The sequence below is a fragment of the Kuraishia capsulata genome, genomic scaffold (assembly GCF_000576695.1).
Source record: "Kuraishia capsulata CBS 1993 genomic scaffold, Kuraishia_capsulata_scaffold_1, whole genome shotgun sequence".
NCBI lineage: Eukaryota > Fungi > Ascomycota > Pichiomycetes > Pichiales > Pichiaceae > Kuraishia > Kuraishia capsulata.
In genome coordinates this window covers 560676-579244 of record NW_019172950.1, presented here as the reverse complement: position 1 = coordinate 579244, position 18569 = coordinate 560676, and the positions used below count along the sequence as shown (strand labels likewise).

At 47.6% G+C, this 18569-nt stretch overlaps 9 protein-coding genes across 9 annotated transcripts; 5 read left to right on the top strand and 4 right to left on the bottom strand.

Annotated features, from left to right (window-relative positions):
* Positions 1–314: 314 nt before the first annotated feature.
* Positions 315–1964, top strand: KUCA_T00000309001 (uncharacterized protein; the record flags this gene model as incomplete). The annotated part of the gene is made up of 1 exon (XM_022604837.1): positions 315–1964. The coding sequence occupies one exon, from the start codon at positions 315–317 to the stop codon at positions 1962–1964; it is 1650 nt and encodes a 549-aa protein (XP_022456365.1).
* Positions 1965–2286: 322 nt separating this feature from the next.
* KUCA_T00000308001 (uncharacterized protein) lies at positions 2287–3879 on the top strand (the record flags this gene model as incomplete). The annotated part of the gene is made up of 1 exon (XM_022604836.1): positions 2287–3879. The coding sequence occupies one exon, from the start codon at positions 2287–2289 to the stop codon at positions 3877–3879; it is 1593 nt and encodes a 530-aa protein (XP_022456364.1).
* A 378-nt stretch (positions 3880–4257) lies between these two features.
* KUCA_T00000307001 (uncharacterized protein) lies at positions 4258–7895 on the top strand (the record flags this gene model as incomplete). Its single annotated transcript, XM_022604835.1, has 3 exons — positions 4258–4269; positions 4321–4371; positions 4473–7895. The coding sequence occupies 3 exons, from the start codon at positions 4258–4260 to the stop codon at positions 7893–7895; spliced, it is 3486 nt and encodes a 1161-aa protein (XP_022456363.1).
* A 414-nt stretch (positions 7896–8309) lies between these two features.
* Positions 8310–8912, bottom strand: KUCA_T00000306001 (uncharacterized protein; the record flags this gene model as incomplete). Its single annotated transcript, XM_022604834.1, has 1 exon — positions 8310–8912. The coding sequence occupies one exon, from the start codon at positions 8910–8912 to the stop codon at positions 8310–8312; it is 603 nt and encodes a 200-aa protein (XP_022456362.1).
* Positions 8913–9726: 814 nt separating this feature from the next.
* KUCA_T00000305001 (uncharacterized protein) lies at positions 9727–11250 on the bottom strand (the record flags this gene model as incomplete). Its single annotated transcript, XM_022604833.1, has 1 exon — positions 9727–11250. One exon carries the CDS (start codon positions 11248–11250, stop codon positions 9727–9729), a length of 1524 nt encoding a protein of 507 aa, XP_022456361.1.
* A 309-nt stretch (positions 11251–11559) lies between these two features.
* Positions 11560–12891, bottom strand: KUCA_T00000304001 (uncharacterized protein; the record flags this gene model as incomplete). Its single annotated transcript, XM_022604832.1, has 2 exons — positions 11560–12636; positions 12703–12891. 2 exons carry the CDS (start codon positions 12889–12891, stop codon positions 11560–11562), a joined length of 1266 nt encoding a protein of 421 aa, XP_022456360.1.
* A 230-nt stretch (positions 12892–13121) lies between these two features.
* On the top strand, positions 13122–13349 carry KUCA_T00000303001 (uncharacterized protein; the record flags this gene model as incomplete). Its single annotated transcript, XM_022604831.1, has 1 exon — positions 13122–13349. The coding sequence occupies one exon, from the start codon at positions 13122–13124 to the stop codon at positions 13347–13349; it is 228 nt and encodes a 75-aa protein (XP_022456359.1).
* A 308-nt stretch (positions 13350–13657) lies between these two features.
* Positions 13658–13951, bottom strand: KUCA_T00000301001 (uncharacterized protein; the record flags this gene model as incomplete). Its single annotated transcript, XM_022604829.1, has 1 exon — positions 13658–13951. One exon carries the CDS (start codon positions 13949–13951, stop codon positions 13658–13660), a length of 294 nt encoding a protein of 97 aa, XP_022456358.1.
* A 440-nt stretch (positions 13952–14391) lies between these two features.
* On the top strand, positions 14392–18465 carry KUCA_T00000300001 (uncharacterized protein; the record flags this gene model as incomplete). The annotated part of the gene is made up of 1 exon (XM_022604828.1): positions 14392–18465. One exon carries the CDS (start codon positions 14392–14394, stop codon positions 18463–18465), a length of 4074 nt encoding a protein of 1357 aa, XP_022456357.1.
* Positions 18466–18569: the final 104 nt, after the last annotated feature.

Sequence of the window (18569 nt, the reverse complement as noted above, 5' to 3'; positions counted from 1 at the left end):
AAAGCTGGACGGTTACTCGGAATTTTTATTGCATTGGATAAGAGACTCGGTGCCGTTATTGATTTGTATTATTCTGCGTGTAATTTTCCTGTAGTTATTATAAACCACTTTCGTGCTCTATATATAACCTTGGAATCCACGTATTTGCGTTAGGGAAATTCTCGGCAAAAGTAGGATTGTCCAATCAGTTAGCTACTAGAATTAGGCCGCCATCTCGTGCACACACCTTCTGCAAAACTTTTCATCCGTCTTCTTTCAACCTTTTTTTTTCTTGGGAATTTTGACAACGCTCAACATTATCGCTCGATTTGACAATGAAAGACGTTGAACAGTTATCTCCTATCGTTACCACGGCCACGGGTGTTCAGCTCGACGGAGATGCTAAGGTTTTGGCTGGGTTGGGATACAAGCAGGAGTTTTCGAGAAACTACGGTTTCTTGTCCACTTTCTCGTTTGCACTCTCCATTTCTGGTCTGATGGGAACTATTGCCATCACCTACCTGTATCCTCTGTGGGCCGGTGGACCAGCTGCTGGAGTGTGGTGTTGGTTCGTGGGCTCTATTGGATGTCTGTGTATTGCCTGGTCCGTGGCCGAGATCACCTCGTGTTTCCCAACCTCGGGAGGAATGTACTACGTGTTAAAATACGTTGTTCCTCCAAAATACGTGCCCATAATGTGCTGGATCGACGGATGGCTTTTTATCCTCGGTGCTTTGACCGGAGCGTGCTCCACAGATTTTGGTGCTGCTACCCTGCTGCTTCAGACTGTGTCTATGTACTCTGACTACACTTACGTGCCAACCAGAGGCCACATTACTGCCGTATCCATCCTGGTGATGGCCACTCACGGTGCCATCAACTCTCTGCCTGGTTCAGTGCTTTCTTCGGTGACTAAGTACTACTGTATCGTGAACATCCTGTCCACCATCGCCCTCATTGTCACGATGTTGGTCAAGTGTCCAGAGATCAATTCTGCCCACTACACATTCGGCGTTGTTGTCAATTCTACTGGTTGGGATGCCAAGGGCTGGTCCTTCTTGTTTGGTTTCCTCAACGTCTCGTGGGTCATGACCTGTTACGATGCAAGTTCGCGTATGTCTGAGGAAGTCCACGAAGCCGCCTACACCACTCCTTTGGCCATTGCAACTGCTCTCACCACCACCGCCGTCATGGGCTGGGTCTTGGTTATTGTCTTCACTTTGTGTATGGGCACGGATCTTGAGGGAACTCTTGCTGCTTCTTCCGGTCAGCCAATTGTTGAAATTTTCAAGTACTCCATGGGCAAGACAGCAGCCACTGCCTACCTCTCGATCTGCTTTGTGGTTCTCTGGTTCTGTGGTGCCGTTGCCATCTGCTACGTTTCTCGTTCGCTTTGGTCTTTTGCCAGAGACAGAGGTCTTCCATACTCGGACTACTGGCACCACTTGGACAAGCGCACTGGAGCTCCTGTCAGATGCGTCTGGTTGATCACCTTCATCAACGCTTGTCTCTCGTGCATCAACCTCGGCTCCGTGACTGCCATGAATGCCATCTTTTCTGCGTGTGCCATTGCTACTGACTGGTCTTACATTATTGTCATTGCATTTTTTCTCCTCAATGCCGAGAGCATGGGGGTCAAGAAGGGTCCTTTCCACATGGGTCGTTTCTCCAAGCCTGTGATGGCCTACGCCTGTCTCTGGACCGTCTTTGTTTCTGTCGTGTTTGTGTTCCCTAACTACATGCCTGCCACCAAGGAGAACATGAACTACACTGTTGTGTTGCTCGGTTTCGTCTTCATTGGTGCTGGCGGCTGGTACTGGCTCGATGCTCACAAGTGGTATAAGGGACCAGTCAACAACGTTGACGAGGAGTACGACGAACTCATCGAGGCTGTCGCTGCCCCTACTGAAATCAACGAAACCAAGTCCGGTCTCAGCCACAGAGCCCAAGAGGTTTCCGAGAAGATCTCGAACCCAAGCTCGTAATTTTAGATTATATAGTATCTGCTTTCTTTCTTTCTTTTTAGCCCCTTGACATTTAATCCAGCTCATTTGAGCATACGCCTAATTGAAGTGATAGATATGGCATTTGAATTTAACTTTTGAATAAATCACGGTCTGCATTCTCATTGCAGATCGCACAAACGATCAACCGCTGAAAAACTTAACCGCCTGATCTAAGCGCCCAAAGAAAGATCAGCCGCTCTCCGTAGTGTACCACCCACAAGAGCCCTGGTGTGGGTTATAAGAGCTTCAATTTCATTTTCTACGTCCCTCTTTTCTCCTGTCCCTAATCGTTTGTTGAAAAATGGCACCTGAGACCATCCTTGGAGTTGTTCCCTTGTTTGGCGCATTTTGCCTGCTTTACGTGTGGAGCGACTCGGTGGTATTCAAACTGATCCCACGTCTCTTTGACACACCCGCTATAGAGATCGACCATCGCAAGCTCGGGCTCAAACACGCTTACGAAGACCTTTCAAAGCCATCAACCGGCTACACTCATGGTGTTGCATGGACAAGAGTTGTTCGTGTACTTTTTGCTTTCACTTTGTCGTGCAATGCGTTGGTGATAGTGTTGGTGCTACTGGAGATCCTTCAGCTGATGAACCATGATTCCAAGGTATTTGCCTGGCACGCTGTGGTTCCCACCCTTATTGTTTTATTGACATATGTCATTCCTGCTGCCTTCTTTGCCTCATGGATTCGCAAAATCTCGCTCAATGCCAAAATACAGGCGGTGATTACGGCAGTAGGGCTGCTAGCTTGGACCACTGTGCTCGGAACCTTGCGAGGAGCATTTGCCACTGAAGACATTGAATCGACAGACGATACTTATGTTTCTCGATCTCTTCGTCAATTGACTTTACTTGGGGTAGTTGCACTGGCATTTTTGTCTGGAATGGGTTCTATTTCTCAGCCTTTCTATTGTTTCTTACGCAGAGCCAAGCCTGTAAAGGAAACCGACATTGCCAACATGGCTGCTACTTTGAGGACAACAGACGAGCTCCTGAGTAGACGTCAGCATGATCTCGAGCTTGCAGAAGCAGCGGCGCCGGATGTGACACAGTCTTCTTCGTTTCGCGACAAGCTGTTTAGGGCTGGAGCCGGTTCTTCTTCGCAGACAGACCTGCGAAATGAGGTCAATGCTTTGATCCAGATGGAGCGCGCTATCTACCTTGATCTTGGAAGACTTACCACAGCTCATGAGGCCCAATTGCGAGGCTCCAGAATCGCTGGAAAGTTTGCTTCTGGTGGTCGAAGGGTATTTGCGGTCTACTGTTGTTACAAGGTGATATCCATTTTATGCCTGCGATTGCCTGTGATCCTTTACCACGAATATATATCGCCAGAAAAGGTCCTCGAAGGTCCCATTCCGGCCAATCAGGTGTCTCAGGATGCACTTGCCGTCACCCTGGCCAAGCTGGTCAAGTCGTGGAACCAGGGATTGGACGAGGATTCGCTTGTGATCGAGCTCAGTTTCATTCTTTCCGGTGCATTATTCTACTGTTCCTTTTCGAGTGTTCTTCTGACGTTTAACTCGCTCAAAAAGCTGCTTCCCGTCAAGATTCGCCCAGCCAGATCTGCCCCAGAAAATAGACTTTCCACGGTAAGGTCCCTTCTAACGGCCGAGCTCTCGGGGATTTACATTCTATCCACGACGATACTATTATTGGCAAATTTGCCTCATGCTCTTTCGGATAGTCTGGTGAGTGCGCTGGGTTATCCAGACCTGGAAGGCAAGCTTATCGAAAAACTGTTCGATAAGGTTTTTGCATTGAGTTGTGTCACCACATGTGTGGGGATCTTCATCAGTGAAAGCTTCCAGCGGTTCTACGAAGATGACGACGACATTTACGACGAGGAACTGATGCTCGAGACCAAGATCCTGAAGGACATCTGAAGGACATCTGATGCCCACACAAAGTAACGATATACCCCATACGATAAGATGCCACGCCACGAATTAATCATCTTGAACGTGTAGAATTCTCCGTAGTCTATTTTTGGTACTCCAATTGGTGTTTTTTTGTAATAAAAACTCGATATTTACACATTCAAACCCACGACCATACACACCAACTGAAAAATGTACCATCACGTGACCTCATTGAGATGTGGAGCGGTCGTGGCCGTGCCGAATTTCAGCTGCCAGCTTCACGGGAAGAAAAGCCACTTACAACAGTTAAATGTTCCTCTGAAGCCAGAACGTTTATCTCTTCAAACCGGTTTAAACTGGAGAATTGTTGAATAGCTCGTGTTGCCAACTGTAATTGACACGATGTCCGTTGCGGTAAGTTTGTTTTGACGCGGTTACATGAGACTAAGTACTAACCTCTTCTAGCCAGGCCAAGCAATTGCTCCTCCGAAACAGACGAGTTCTGTGAACACCGAAGTGAGTAGATCCGTTCAATTGTAAAGTTTTTGTACTCAATTATTTGATTGGAGACAAAAGCTCAGAAATGGTTCGAATTTTGCAATACTAACCCTCCCCAGGATGAAATCACCCAGTCAATGCAGACTGACAACCTGCCAAGCAAGTCCATTGACAAGGAGTCTTTGCAAAAGGCATTGGACAAAGAAGCTGCCAAAAGAAAACCTCACACTTCAGCTCATCGTGGTTGGAAGGAAGTTTCTGGCTGGGAAGAGCAGGATGTTTTGACGCCAGATGACGAGGTTACCGACATGCTGTCTAGAGCCACCTGGATCGATGACTATCTCCCAGATAAGTTCTACGGAGACTGGTACCATACTGTTGCGATTCTGATTCTGGCCTCGTTTCTGTGTTGGGTAGTTGGAAAGTTCAAGCTCAGCGTTGGCCCCGTGTTTCTGATCACTGTTCCCGCTGCCCTTTACTACCGTTCCTCCATACGCAAGTACAGATCGTTGTTAAGACTAGATGCCCAGAGAGAATTTTCTGTTCACCAGATTGAGAGTGACTTTGAGAGTATGGACTGGCTTAATACCTTTCTTGATAAGTTCTGGATCCTTTTGGAGCCTTCAATTTCCCAGATCGTCTGCGAGCAGGCTAACCCAATTTTGGCCGCATCTCCTGCTCCAGCATTTGTGAAGCAACTGTGGCTCGACACCTTCACCATGGGGACCAAGCCACCAAGAATTGACAAAGTGAAGACTCTTTCCAGAAGCGCTGACGATGTGGTGGTGATGGACTGGGTTGTTTCTATGACTCCCAATACGCTCGCCGATGCTACTGTCAAACAACTGAAGAATAAGGTCAACCAGACGGTCATCGTCAAGGCAAAACTGTTCGGTATCACTTTTCCAGTTGTTGTGTCAGATTTGGCATTCAAGGTCAATGTCCGTGTCCGTTTCAGAATGATGACGAAGTTCCCCCACATCAAGACCATCAACGTCTCTTTGGTAGAACCTCCTCAGTTCGACTTTGTGGCTAAACCATTTGGTGGAAACTCCATTTTCGCAAGTGAGGTTCTCTCTTTCCCCGGTCTTTATCCATTCATCAACGAAATGGTGAAGAAGTTTGTGGGCCCAATTGTTTTTGACCCTCTCTCGTTCCAACTCAACGTTGAACAGCTACTTGCTGGTAACGCCTTTGGCAGCGCCGTTGGAATTCTGGAGGTCACCGCCAAGTCTGCAACTGGCCTCAAGGGTGTTGATACTTTCGAAAATACGGTGGACCCATATCTGACTTTTGGATTTGGTAACACTGTTCTCGGCAAGACTAAGACTATAGACGATACGTACACTCCGGTGTGGAACGAGAAGGTCAATGTGATGCTCAAGACTGTTTCTGACCCTCTGTGGATTATGTGCTACGATGAGAATGATGGAAAGAAGGACAAACTCATTGGTGCTGTGTTATATGACATGGAGGATCTCATGGATAAGAACACTCTCAAGAACGTCAAGCTGCCTCTTTTGAGAAACAACAAGCCTGCTGGTGAGTTGACGGTTGACCTCAAGTTTATGCCTGCCCTGCAAGGTGCTACTTTGCCAGACGGATCCTACGATGCTCCCCCAGATCTCAACACTGGTGTTGCTCGTTTCGAGATCACCGAAGCTAGAGCCTTCTCTGAAGACGACGCGAAGCCGCTCAGTACTTTCGTCGAGCTTTATCTCAACGATGAGCTCAAGGCAACTTCTTCTGTCGTGAAGAAAACCGCAAACCCAACCTTCAGTGCTGTCCATGAAGACATCATTACCGACCGCAGCAAGGCCAAGGTGCGTGTCATTCTTCGCGATGATAAGAAGAAACTAGTTGGTTCAAGAACGCTCCGCCTTTCGGACATTATTGATGCAACAGTTGTGGACCAGCCATGGTTCCCAATGACCAAGGGCAAGGGAGAAATCAAGCTCAGTGGTGTGTGGAGCTCTGTGGCCATGACTGGAGTCGATGGCTCCATCGGATACACCGAGCCAATCGGAGTTGTCCGTGTGTACATCAAGAAGGCTACTGACCTTAGAAACTTGGATACCTTTGGAGATATGGACCCATATGTGCGTGTTTTGGTGAACAGTATCCCCAAGGCCCGTACTCCAGTGATCGAAAACACAACCAATGCTGTTTACGAGAATGCTCTTTGGATCCCCGTTTCCTCACCTAACCAGCGTCTCAAGATCGAGGCAATGGACTTTGAAAAGAACCAACAGGACAGAACTCTCGGTTCTTTCGATGTAAGGCTGAATGATTTCATTGAGAAAAGTGAGTCAGGTGATTATATCGAGACAGTTGGTGAACTTAAGGAGTCCAGATTGATCAGCAAAAAGGGTCCTAAGGGAACTATTACCTACTCACTGGCTTTCTACCCAACTATTCCAACCAGAAGCCAAGAGGAGATCCTGGAAGAGGCTGCTATTCGTGAGAAGAAGGCTGCCGCTGCCGAATCCGAGTCGGATCCCAAGGCTAAAAAGCAAGAGTCCTCTGAAGAGGATGACCTTGATGCTGACATCTATGGCCATAAGATCATCTTGCCTATTGAGAAGGTGACTGACTACCAACAAGGTGTGTTTGTGTTCAGTGTGTTTGACGGAAAGTTCTCGTCATCAGGTCATGTCCAGGCCTTTTTCGATGACCGTGGCTATGCCGATTATGTTTCTCCAGTTGTCAGTGCTGGACAGTCACGCATTGCTACTACCGGTGACTTTTTGGTGAAAGAGCTTGACTACTCCACGGTGACATTCCGCCTTACCGGAAAACCTGATAACCATATCAAGAAGGAGGCGTATGCAGAAGTGACAGTTCCAACTCTCCAGCTGCTCAGAAGATCCTATGAGAAACCAGTTTTGCTGGATCTGAGCAATAGCAACACCCTTCGTGTGCAATGTCGCTGGATTCCGGTCAATATGAAGGAGCTGCCAGCTTTGGACTCCATTCTCAATTCCGGTGAGCTGAAGGTGAGGATTCTGAGTGCCTCGGGCATTCCTGCTGGTGACAGCAACGGAAAGTCAGATCCTTTCATCAAAGCATACATTAACGGTGAGGAGGTTCATAAGACCAAGACCATCAAGAAGACACTTACACCAGTGTGGACTAATGAGGAATTCAGCATCACTTTGAGCAGCAGAGTGACATCAACTTTGCGGTTGAAGTGTAACGATTGGGATATTGGTATTGAGCAAGACGATAAGCTGTGTGAGGCCACTATCTCTCTTCAGGACATTGACCCCGTGACAAAGTCATGGGTTGAAAAAGAGATCCCATTGTTTGACGATGATAAGAATCCAGCTGGATCAGCCATCATCGAATATCAGTTTGAGCCACACTATGTCTTGAAGCTGACTGAGAACTCTGCTGGTATCAATCTGATCTCGGGTCCTAAGGCAGTTGGTGCTGCAGGAACAATGATCATCGGTGCCGGTGGAAAGGTTCTTGGAACTGGTGTTGGAGCCGGTGCCAAGGTTCTTGGTGGAGCAACTTCTCTGTTCAAGAAAAAAAAATGAGTTGAATTTTAAGGAAAATGTGTAACAATTATGACTGCTGAAAGCAAGAGTGAAAGTAAGCTGCTAAGGTGCATGTAGATACGTAAGTAGAAGTGGGAAATTTCACCGCGATAGTCGTCATCCCGAACGGTCTCAAAGCCAATTATAATACATTATATGATCTACAAATCAATTTGTGACTGAAAGTAATTCCCTGAAAGGCCATCCTATGATCACCATATAGTTATCAGTGCTTCTCGCTAACTGGTAGTTAAGCGGCTACGCACTCTACCGTCTATTCCCCAACTTCAACCATAACGTAATTGTCTTTCGTTACTTTAACTGAAAACTTCCCTGCGAGCCTGTATGACTCCGCATTCACCCTTAAACCCAAATATCCACCAATGAAAGTAAAAAAACGCCTGTGACGACCACTCACTGGTGATGATCGCTCTTGAAAATCTCCTCGTCTTCTTCGTCTTCCTCTTCGAAGTCACCATCACTCAAAACAATATCCACAACCTCAACTTTCCCTATTCCAGAAGTGTCACTGTAGCGACTGGAACTGTAACTTCTGGAAGCGGTGGGGGTATCTTCCTCATCGCTGTCGTCATCCTGATGAAGAAGTGCTCTCGCCTGCTGGTATTGCGATGCAAACAAGTCCTGGTTCCATATAAAGCCTTGAGACTCCCGTAAAGACATAGAGTAGCACGGAATACTGGTACCGCCAACAGACCGTAAAGAACTGGCGCCATAATAGTGTGAACTCATCTCATAGACCGAGTGTTTTTCATTGGACATCATGGAAGTTGACAAAAAGCTGCGACGTCTCGCCCATGGCGACGAGGCCGATGTAAAAGATGATGCCCTCCTCTTTTGAAGACCTATCTGGCCAGACGTACGCCTTTGAGACAGAGACTGGGCGTTATCGGGGCTTGCCCGGAAAGGTGTAGAGGACGAGAGCGGGGTGCTCTGAGACCCAGAGTCTTGTGACGACACGATGCTAAACCCGCCGTTAATCGTGATTGGTGTCGACATTTGCAAGATAATCGAAATTTTGGTTTGGTATGCTATTCAAGTGTTATAAATACAAAGCAGGAGTTACTTAAACTGGAACAAGACTAGGGATCTCGGGGCCGGGTGCATTTGGCAGCCCTGGCCCGCATAGGCGTGCATCCGTGTCAAAATTGCATTAACCGCATAAGCCTAAGAGAGGGGCATCATGTGCTACCAGAGGCTACCGCAACTTTTCTTTAGTAGCAGCTTCACCGGCATGTTGTTATCAGACCTGTGTTTGACTGTTGGTTTCCCGTTGCATGTATGACGATAGAAAGCCCAACATTTGCTTCTGCATCGACTTTGTTCCTTGCTTCGACCCTCTCATAATCTTTTATGCATGGCCAGCAACATATCGTCACTAGAGCACCGAATATTACTATGCCGACCGGTATCGCAAACACTATCCCGAGGATTATCCCGGCGAGTTGTGCCTCAGCATAAAAGTCAGTATCACCTCGTGATATTAACGCTGTCGCTCGCCATTTCGAATGCTGAGTCAATAGATGCAACTAATGTGAGGCTAAATGCTTTATCAAATAGCCGATACCACCAGAACAGAGTATAATATATAAACATTGCTTATTGGCTCAGGGCGTTTAACTGGACTTTCCCCAGATGATTTTTATTGCAGGTTTAGTTATTAGTGTAACAAACATAAAAAAAAGCTTAAGAGTCAAATGAGAGAGATACCTGAAAAATGCGGGGGATAGACCAAAAAGATGGTTTCGGGTGATTTGAGAAGCGGAAAAAAACCAAAAGATCGACAACAGATCATTCCCTCCAATCAAAGCACTTAATCCTTGGACTTCTTGGACTTCTTCTTCTTTGGACTTTCCTCGGAGTCTGTAGATCTCTTCTTCTCCTTCTTGTCCTTCTTCTCCTTTTTGTCTTTCTTTTCCTTCTTTTCCTTCTTGTCTTTCTTTTCCTTCTTCTCCTTCTTCTCCTTCTTGGAGTCAGCATCAACCATGCTCACATCTTCGTCGGAGTCAGAGTCATCGGCAACAGCATTGGCTCCATTCAAGGCAATGGCTTCCTTGATGGCATCCGCATTCTTCATTGGTGGAGCACCGGTGTCGTAAAAGTTCAATCTCTCCTCGACCTGCTTCTTCAAGATAAGACCAAACGTGTTGTTTGGATCGTCGGAATAGTTGTCGATTCTGGACGCTATTGAGCACTTGTTGGCCAAGTATCTGGAAATTCTACCCTTATTCTTGGCACTGGCCTTACCGATAAAGGAGGAATGGTAGATCAAACCGTACTTTGGGGTATTACCCTTGGTTTTCAGTGCTCTGAAAAGGGCCTTCTCGGCACCGAGAATTTGCACAGTAGAAGCGGCCTGCTTGGACAGGTTGGTCAGAGAACCCGCATGCGAGATTAACCTGGCTCCAACAACCTCACCAATCAGCTCGGTCAGGTTAGGAGCAACAGTGTGCATCTTGTCAGTCAAGTACTTGTACAAACCCTTACGGTAGTCCGATATAGAGACGGTACGCTCAGCAAATGTGATAACGTTGTCCATGTCCTGCTCGGATATGTCCTGACCCATGGAGATCATGGCTGTGTCAATGATCTTCTGTGCCAAACCAGCATCCTCGTTGACGATCGCGGCGATGTCGTGCAAGCTCTCGTCAGTCAGAGAAGACTTGTCCTTGATTTGCAAGGCCAAAGAGGCGTATGTGTAGTTGTCCGGGGTGAGCTTGGCCAGCTCTGGGAAGTGCCAACCGTACCACTCCTTGACTCTCATGGCGAAGGTGTTGATATCCTTGTCCAGCTGGTCCAAAAGCGCAATGGCCTGAATGATGTGATTGTCGTTCTTCTGAACAGAGAACTTAACCTTGGCACGGGAGTAGGCGTGAGACAGACCGAGCTGGGCTCTCTCGAGGTCTCCCTCAGAAAGCTCCTTCAACAGCTTGTAGGCGTGCAATCTGACACCACGCAGCAGATCCTGCACCACCTCATTGGACTGCGAGTCGATATATGGGAAAATTTCCTTGATGGAAGGACCAAGCAAACGGTCAGAGATACCGAGCTGGATCTTCTTCTTCTCGGAACCCTTTGGGATGTTCATCTCCAAAACAGCCTTCAAAAACTCGGAAACAATACCCTCACTGATTTCGTTGGCATTCTCAAGCGCCTGGGAAGCTCCCTTGAAAGGAGCAAACGATACAAGCTCGACAATCTTGGAGAACTTGGACAGGTCTTTGGTGGCCTCTTGAACCTCTTTGAGACGGGATCCGACGTCGTCTTGGGCCAGCTTGACCTTGAAGACGGCGTAACCCATGGCCTCTTCAAACAAGAGGTAATCTAAACCAGCCATCTTTGTATTGATAATGTGTTTAGCACCACAAAAAAACGCAAAGAAAGACGGGATTGGGAAGAGCTATCAGAGTTTTCAACAGTGTTAAGGCTGGAATTTTTTTTCTTTCCCTCCCAAACGGGAGCCCTTAGTGAAAATTTGAATTTTTTTTTGAGCTGTCCACGTCCGTAAATACGCCGCCGGGTAACCTACTGGCTTTGACCGCCGCACGCAACGATCCTGTCATGGACGAATATATGTCTACTTTCAGTACTTTAACGTGGTTTATTTCATGAGATCTCTCGTCTTCTTCTAAATCCTTACCTTGCCTCAGGCATTTGACTTCTTCACAACAGTGGCCGCAACCAACACACCTGGCAACTCCTCGCTGCCGCAACTGGCCAGGAGCTTGACTCCAGACACAAACAGGAACGTCAGCACCACACCAGTCCAGAGGAACAGATTGAATTCAACGGAGTAGTCTATTTTTTGACACGCAGCACCAGACCAGTTGGTAGTCTTGCTGTCTGTGGTGGTTGAGGAGCACACACAACTCCAGCAGTCTCCCGATTGCGAGCACGATCCGTGACCAGAGCAAGAAGATGTGGATGATTTGCACAATTCTATAGTTGAATAGCATGAGTCTGAAGAGGCAAAGACTTGCTCCTCTGCTCTTTTGGAAATTGGAGAAAATTCGGCTCTCTTGCGAAGAGGGGCGGAGATTTTGGTCAGTTGCTGCGACAATGGCAGGACCACCACTGTAGTTTCAAATGGACTCGACTGGCTGGAGTGTCTCATGATCAAGTCACCCATAATGCGTGTTGCAAGCTCGTAAGTTCTTGACTCTTTACCAGCCTTCTTCAAAATCGAAACCAGGGAATTCAGGTTGATCACCGTTGTTCTGGCTGGGTTTGGCTTATCAAAGAAATATTCCAATTGTGCCATTTCGTTGATGAAAAGTTCATCACTAATTAAATTGATGGATCTCTTGTGGTTGCGCTTTTCCTCGGGTGTTGAGGCTGAATCTTGCACCGAAAGGAGATAAAATGTGTCCTTGAGCGTCTCCCAAGTGTCGTCCAGAAACTTGTTAGCTTCTCTGTTCAACGATTTGTCAAAATGCTGGTGCCATAAGTGCACCAGAGAGTCTTCTGTGGTCTCAGATACCAACGAAATTTCTTCAGACAACCTCGTCAATGACAATTCGGGTTGAATGCGGGCAATGTCGCCTGGTAACTGCGACAAAAAGTCCAGAAGTCTATTGTCTTCCTCAGAGACTTCGAACAAAGGTTTTGCATTTTCAAACAAGCTATCAGGGTTCTCTACCCCGTTGACAACGAGTAACAACTGCGGATGCTGTGCAGATGGCACGCTGTTCTGGCCGATCTCAAGGGAGCGAGCATCCGTCAACTATAAATTGTTAGTAAATCGCCTAGTCATGAATCCAAAACCCGTCTAGCAATATAAATCACATACCTCCTCCAAATCATAAAAGCCTGAAACACCGAATCTGTCGGCAAGATTGAGCACAGCGTCAACTCCGTTGAGAACAGGTACCCTTCCTTTAGCGGCCGAATCAGACAACTGGAAGACAGCTGCATCGGATGCTGCCACTCCAACAGAGATGGATCCTAAAAGGACAGCAATAGGGCCCAAAAGCTTCATCTTTGCAATTAATTGATCAATTGACAGAGGGTTGTGAGGGTATTGGTATAAACTGTTGTAACTCGTGAAAGGGCCCTCGAGTTGGCTGCCTTTGCGGTCGTGTAACATCTATTGTTTGGTGCACGTAAATTATCTCTCGCCTTGTCTCTCTGATCAAACTACATGTTCTTAGCGATACTTTCATGCAATCTCTTTCAGCTGGTTCTTTATTTGGTCTCACAGGTTTCTAAATGGTTGGCCCAGAAGTTCCGGATGATATCAAGCAGATCAGACGAGTGAGACGGGAAACATCAGCACCTTCCAATGTGGACAAAATATCGCTGGTGGAACAGCACCAGAGAGACAACCAGTCTAACAAAAAGGATATCCTCTACAACTCACAACACGGACTGAACTCGGAAATACGACAGGAGATGATGAAGCGGTTGTCTAAACTGGACTCGAAGTTCGAGCAGTAAATGCAGCTTAATGTGTTTTTGGAGCACTTATTTATGTTTAATGAAATATACTGTACATTCAGTTTTAACAACTTATTCGAAAGCATCATCTGGTGCAACTCCTTTGATCTCAGACGCAATAAGCACTTTAGTATTGGTGATAAATTCGCTGTGTATGATCTTGGTGACTGTATTGGCGGTCTTGGGTGCCTTCAGCATTTGATCCGTAGTTGGGCCCTTTGGCAAACTCGCTTGAAATTCGGCCAATTCACTCCCAGTCACACCTGTTTGAGTCTCGGAGACATCCTCCTTCTTCACCACTATATCCTTCATTGTTTGGCTTTAGCTTCTGCTGCCTTAGCCTTAGCCTTTTCCTTTGCTGCTTTCTCGATCTCTCTTCTACTACCCTTCACCAATTCTAGATGACCGACTCTGCTCGCAATCAACTTTTCTGTGTTAGAGATTAGCGCTCCGTTATGCTGTTTCGACAACAGCTGCACTTTCTTCTCAGTAAGGTTCTTCTTCGCTCTGTAAACCTTAGGGGCAGCTGCCTTTGGATTCTGCTGTCTCTTGGTGAGCCTGGCGGGCTTCTTCTTGCTCAGCTTCAAATTACCTTGAGCCATGGATCTGTAACACCGAGCGCGATGATTATCGATTTAGAAGTCGCAAAGATGGCTTGGTAGTGGAAAAAGACTGATCCGTATTTATTAGAGTTGTCTTTTTTTTTTTCAGAGCCCCAGCCACACCCTTATCGCACAGCCATCGGTGTATTTGCGTACACACTACCTTGTGGCGCACGCCTTGCAGAGTCACCTTCATCAGACGAAAAATTTGGAGTAGGAGGGAGGAAGGAGAAAAAACGGTTCCTGCTATTGTTCACACCGTGGGTTTTTTCCTAAAGTTTTTCAGCTAGTATCTCTGATTCTGGTCCCACAACTACAGGTCTCTCTGCGAATCGGTGTACGACAAGTTGTTGCACCCATATCCGTGAGTTAGTCCTAAGAGTGCTTTTCAGATCTACCCAAGGCCATTGCCCTACAACTGAAGCATTATTACCACCGATATGTCTGGTTCCACATCCAATGCTGGTATGCTGGTGCTGCCCGGGCCTCAGGCTCTTTCAAGCTTCAGAGTCGCAAATCTCAGAAACGATATCAACAAGTTTGTGAATTCCTCGGTAGTCACCTCCATCAAGTCTTGTTATGTGCATTACGTGCACATAGATGACAAGTCCAAGGGCGTCTCTGACGATATTTTGGACAAGTTGAAAGTGCTACTTCGTTATGACAACGAGCTGGATGTTTCTGACGAACAAAACGCCAGATTGGTGAAGCTGGTGCAAGATGCTGCTGAGACCACAGAGCTTGGTGCAGACGAATATCTTGTGAGAATCCTTCCCCGTTCTGGTACGATATCGCCGTGGTCTTCAAAGGCCACCAACATCGTTGAGGTGTGTGGTCTTTCCGAACATGTTGGCAGAGTTGAAAGGGGATTGGCTGTTTTAATCTCAGTCAGACCCGGGTTCCCATTCCTGGAGTATCTCGAAAAGGACTACTTTGCCAGTCTGGTTTCGGTCTATGACAGAATGACCCAGACGGTGTTCTTGAACAGACATGCTCCTCAGTTTAACGATTTGTTCGAGGAACATGAGCCAAAGCCCCTGGTGTTTGTGGACCTGCTCTCTTCCAAGAACAACCTGGTCGATGCCAATAAGACCCTGGGTCTTGCTCTGGACAAGGGCGAGATCGACTACCTTGTTGATGCTTTCAAGGGCCAATTGGGCAGAAACCCCACCGATGTTGAGCTTTTCATGTTCGCCCAAGTCAACTCCGAGCACTGCAGACACAAAATCTTCAATGCGGATTGGACCATAGATGGCGATAAGAAGGACCTTTCTCTGTTCAAGATGATCAGAAACACAGACAAGGTCACACCACAATACACCATCAGTGCCTATAGTGACAATGCTGCGATTTACCAGGGAAACGAAGCCTATTTCTACGCCCCAGACTACAAAAACGGGAAGGTCTGGTCCTCCAAGAAAGAGGTCGTCCACACTTTGATTAAGGTGGAGACCCATAACCACCCCACTGCCGTTTCGCCCTTCCCCGGTGCTGCCACCGGTTCTGGTGGTGAGATCAGAGACGAAGGTGCCGTTGGAAGAGGTTCCAAGTCCAAGTGTGGTCTCTCTGGATTCAGTGTTTCGGATCTGTTGATCCCAGACTTGAAACAACCTTGGGAACTCGATGTTGGAAAGCCAGGCCACATTGCGTCTGCTTTAGACATCATGATCGAGGCTCCTCTTGGTTCTGCTGCTTTCAACAACGAGTTCGGCAGGCCGTGTATCAACGGCTACTTCAGAACCCTGACTACGAAAGTGACCAACGCCGACTCCAAAGAAGAGCTCAGAGGTTTCCACAAGCCAATCATGCTTGCTGGTGGAATGGGAGCTGTTAGACCTCAATTGGCCCTCAAGACGGACTTCAAGATCACTCCTGGCTCGGCCATCATCGTCCTCGGAGGACAGTCCATGTTGATTGGTCTCGGAGGAGGTGCCGCTTCTTCAGTGGCTTCTGGTGAAGGTTCTGCTGATTTGGACTTTGCTTCTGTTCAAAGAGGTAACCCAGAAATGCAGAGAAGAGCCCAGCAGGTTATCGACTCGTGTACTTCCCTCGGCTTAAGTAATCCGATTCAGTGCATACACGACGTTGGGGCAGGTGGTTTGTCCAACGCCCTTCCTGAACTTGTCCATGACAACGATTTGGGAGCCAAGTTCGAGCTCAGAGATATTCTCAGTCTCGAGCCTGGTATGTCTCCTATGGAGATTTGGTGTAATGAGTCTCAAGAGCGTTATGTTCTTGGTGTTGCCCAACAGGACCTGGAACTTTTCAGAGAAATCTGTGAAAGAGAGCGTGCTCCATATGCGGTTGTTGGGACTGCAACTTCTCAACAGAGATTGGTTCTGACCGACAAACTCATGAACACCACTCCGATTGATCTGGAGATGAGCGTATTGTTCGGAAAACCACCCAAGATGTCTCGTTCGGATGTTTCCAGACCACTGAAGTTGACCCCATTCACCTCACAAGGTCTGGAGTTCTCTGAGGCCCTCGAGAGAGTCTTGCAACTTCCTGCTGTGGGCTCAAAGTCTTTCCTAATCACAATTGGTGACAGAACTGTCACTGGTCTGATCGACAGAGACCAGATGGTTGGCCCATGGCAGGTGCCTGTTGCCGATGTTGGTGTCACTGCCACCTCTCTGGGTGAAAGTGTCGTCACCACCGGTGAGGCCTTGGCTATGGGAGAAAAACCAACCATTGCCCTAATTTCTCCTGCTGCTTCTGCCAAGATGTGTGTTGCTGAGTCTCTCATGAATTTGTTTGCGGCTGACGTCAAGTGCTTGGACATCGTCAAGCTCTCAGCCAACTGGATGGCGCCTGCTACTCAACCCGGTGAAGGTGCTGCTCTGTATGAGGCTGTTCAGGCTATTGGTCTGGATCTGTGTCCAGCTCTGGGAATTTCCATCCCAGTTGGTAAGGACTCCATGTCCATGAAGATGAAGTGGGAAGACAAAGAGGTAATTGCACCAATGTCGTTGGTGATCACTGCCTTTGCCAGTGTCAATTCAACCCTCAGTACTTGGACCCCTGTGCTTCAAAATAAGGAGGACACTGTGTTGGTCCTGGTGGACTTGGCTTCTGCGGTCACCAAGTCTCTGGGTGGCTCTGCGCTTGCCCAGGTTTACAACCAACTGGGCAACGATTGTCCTACCGTCCATGACTCTGCCATTTTCAAAGCTTATCTCAAGTCGGTGATGGCTCTTCACGACGGCTTTGACGTCTTGGCCTACCACGACAGATCCGAGGGAGGTTTGATCACCACCTTGCTGGAGATGTCTTTTGCCGCTAGATGCGGTCTCAAGATCAACGTCAACTCCGATTCTGAAGATGTGTTCACCAGCTTTTTCAACGAAGAGCTTGGTGCTGTTTTCCAGATCAAGCTTGCCGAGTTGGACGCTTTCACCGAGGTGTTTGCTAACAACGGAGTTCCAAAGGAGTTCATCTCCACTGTGGGAACCCCTGTTTTCGACAAGGAGCAGAACATTACTCTTTCTCACAACTGGACTCCATTTTATTCTGGCGAAAGAGGAAGGCTCCAGCAGCTGTGGACTACGACCTCGTATCATATACAGAGACTCAGAGACAACCCCCAAGCTGCCGACCAGGAGTTCCAGTCTATTCTGGATAACCAGGATCCAGGTCTTACTTACAAGCTCACTTTCGATGCTTCGGATGACTTGGGCGTTTCCAGTCTTTCTCCAAAGCCCAAGGTGGCCATTCTGAGAGAGCAGGGTGTTAACGGTCAACAGGAGATGGCTTGGTGTTTCCAACAGGCTGGCTTCGAGTCTGTGGATGTTCACATGACTGACATAATCAGTGGTCGGGTTACTCTTGACGACTTTGTTGGTGTAGCAGCCTGTGGTGGGTTTTCTTACGGAGACGTACTCGGAGCCGGTAATGGATGGGCCACTTCTGTGCTCTACAACGAGAGGGCCAGAGCTGAGTTCAGCAAATTCTTCCAGGAAAGAGAAGATACCTTTGCATTTGGTGCCTGTAACGGATGTCAATTCCTGTCCAAGATCAAGGCATTGATTCCTGGTACTGAAGACTGGCCTTCGTTCGAGAGGAACAAGTCTGAGCAGTACGAGGCCAGAGTTTGTACTTTGGAGGTTTCCGAAGACAACACTGATGCTCCAAAGAACATCTTCCTGTCGGGAATGAGAGGTTCTAGATTGCCTATCGCCGTTGCCCATGGAGAAGGAAGAGCAAACTTTACGTCTGATGCCCAGTTGGCCAGTTTCGTCAGCAAGGGCTTGACTGCAGCCAGATATGTTGACAATTACGGATTGCCAACGGAGAAGTACCCATTGAACCCTAACGGGTCTCCAAACGGTATTGCCGGAATTAGAACTCCAAACGGCAGAGTTCTGGCTATGATGCCCCATCCAGAGAGAGTGGTGCGCAAGGGCGCCAACTCGTACTACCCTCTTGACGAATCAGATTCCTGGGGTGAGTACGGACCATGGATCAGACTGTTCAGAAACGCCAGAAAATGGGTTGCTGAGAACGATAAATAGTCTGAATGATAGATTTATAGTATATTATTGTGCATGTTTAGCTTAGTATTGAGATTTAAGTGAGCCAACAAATAACATTTAAAGGTCTTTGCCGTTTACGGTTG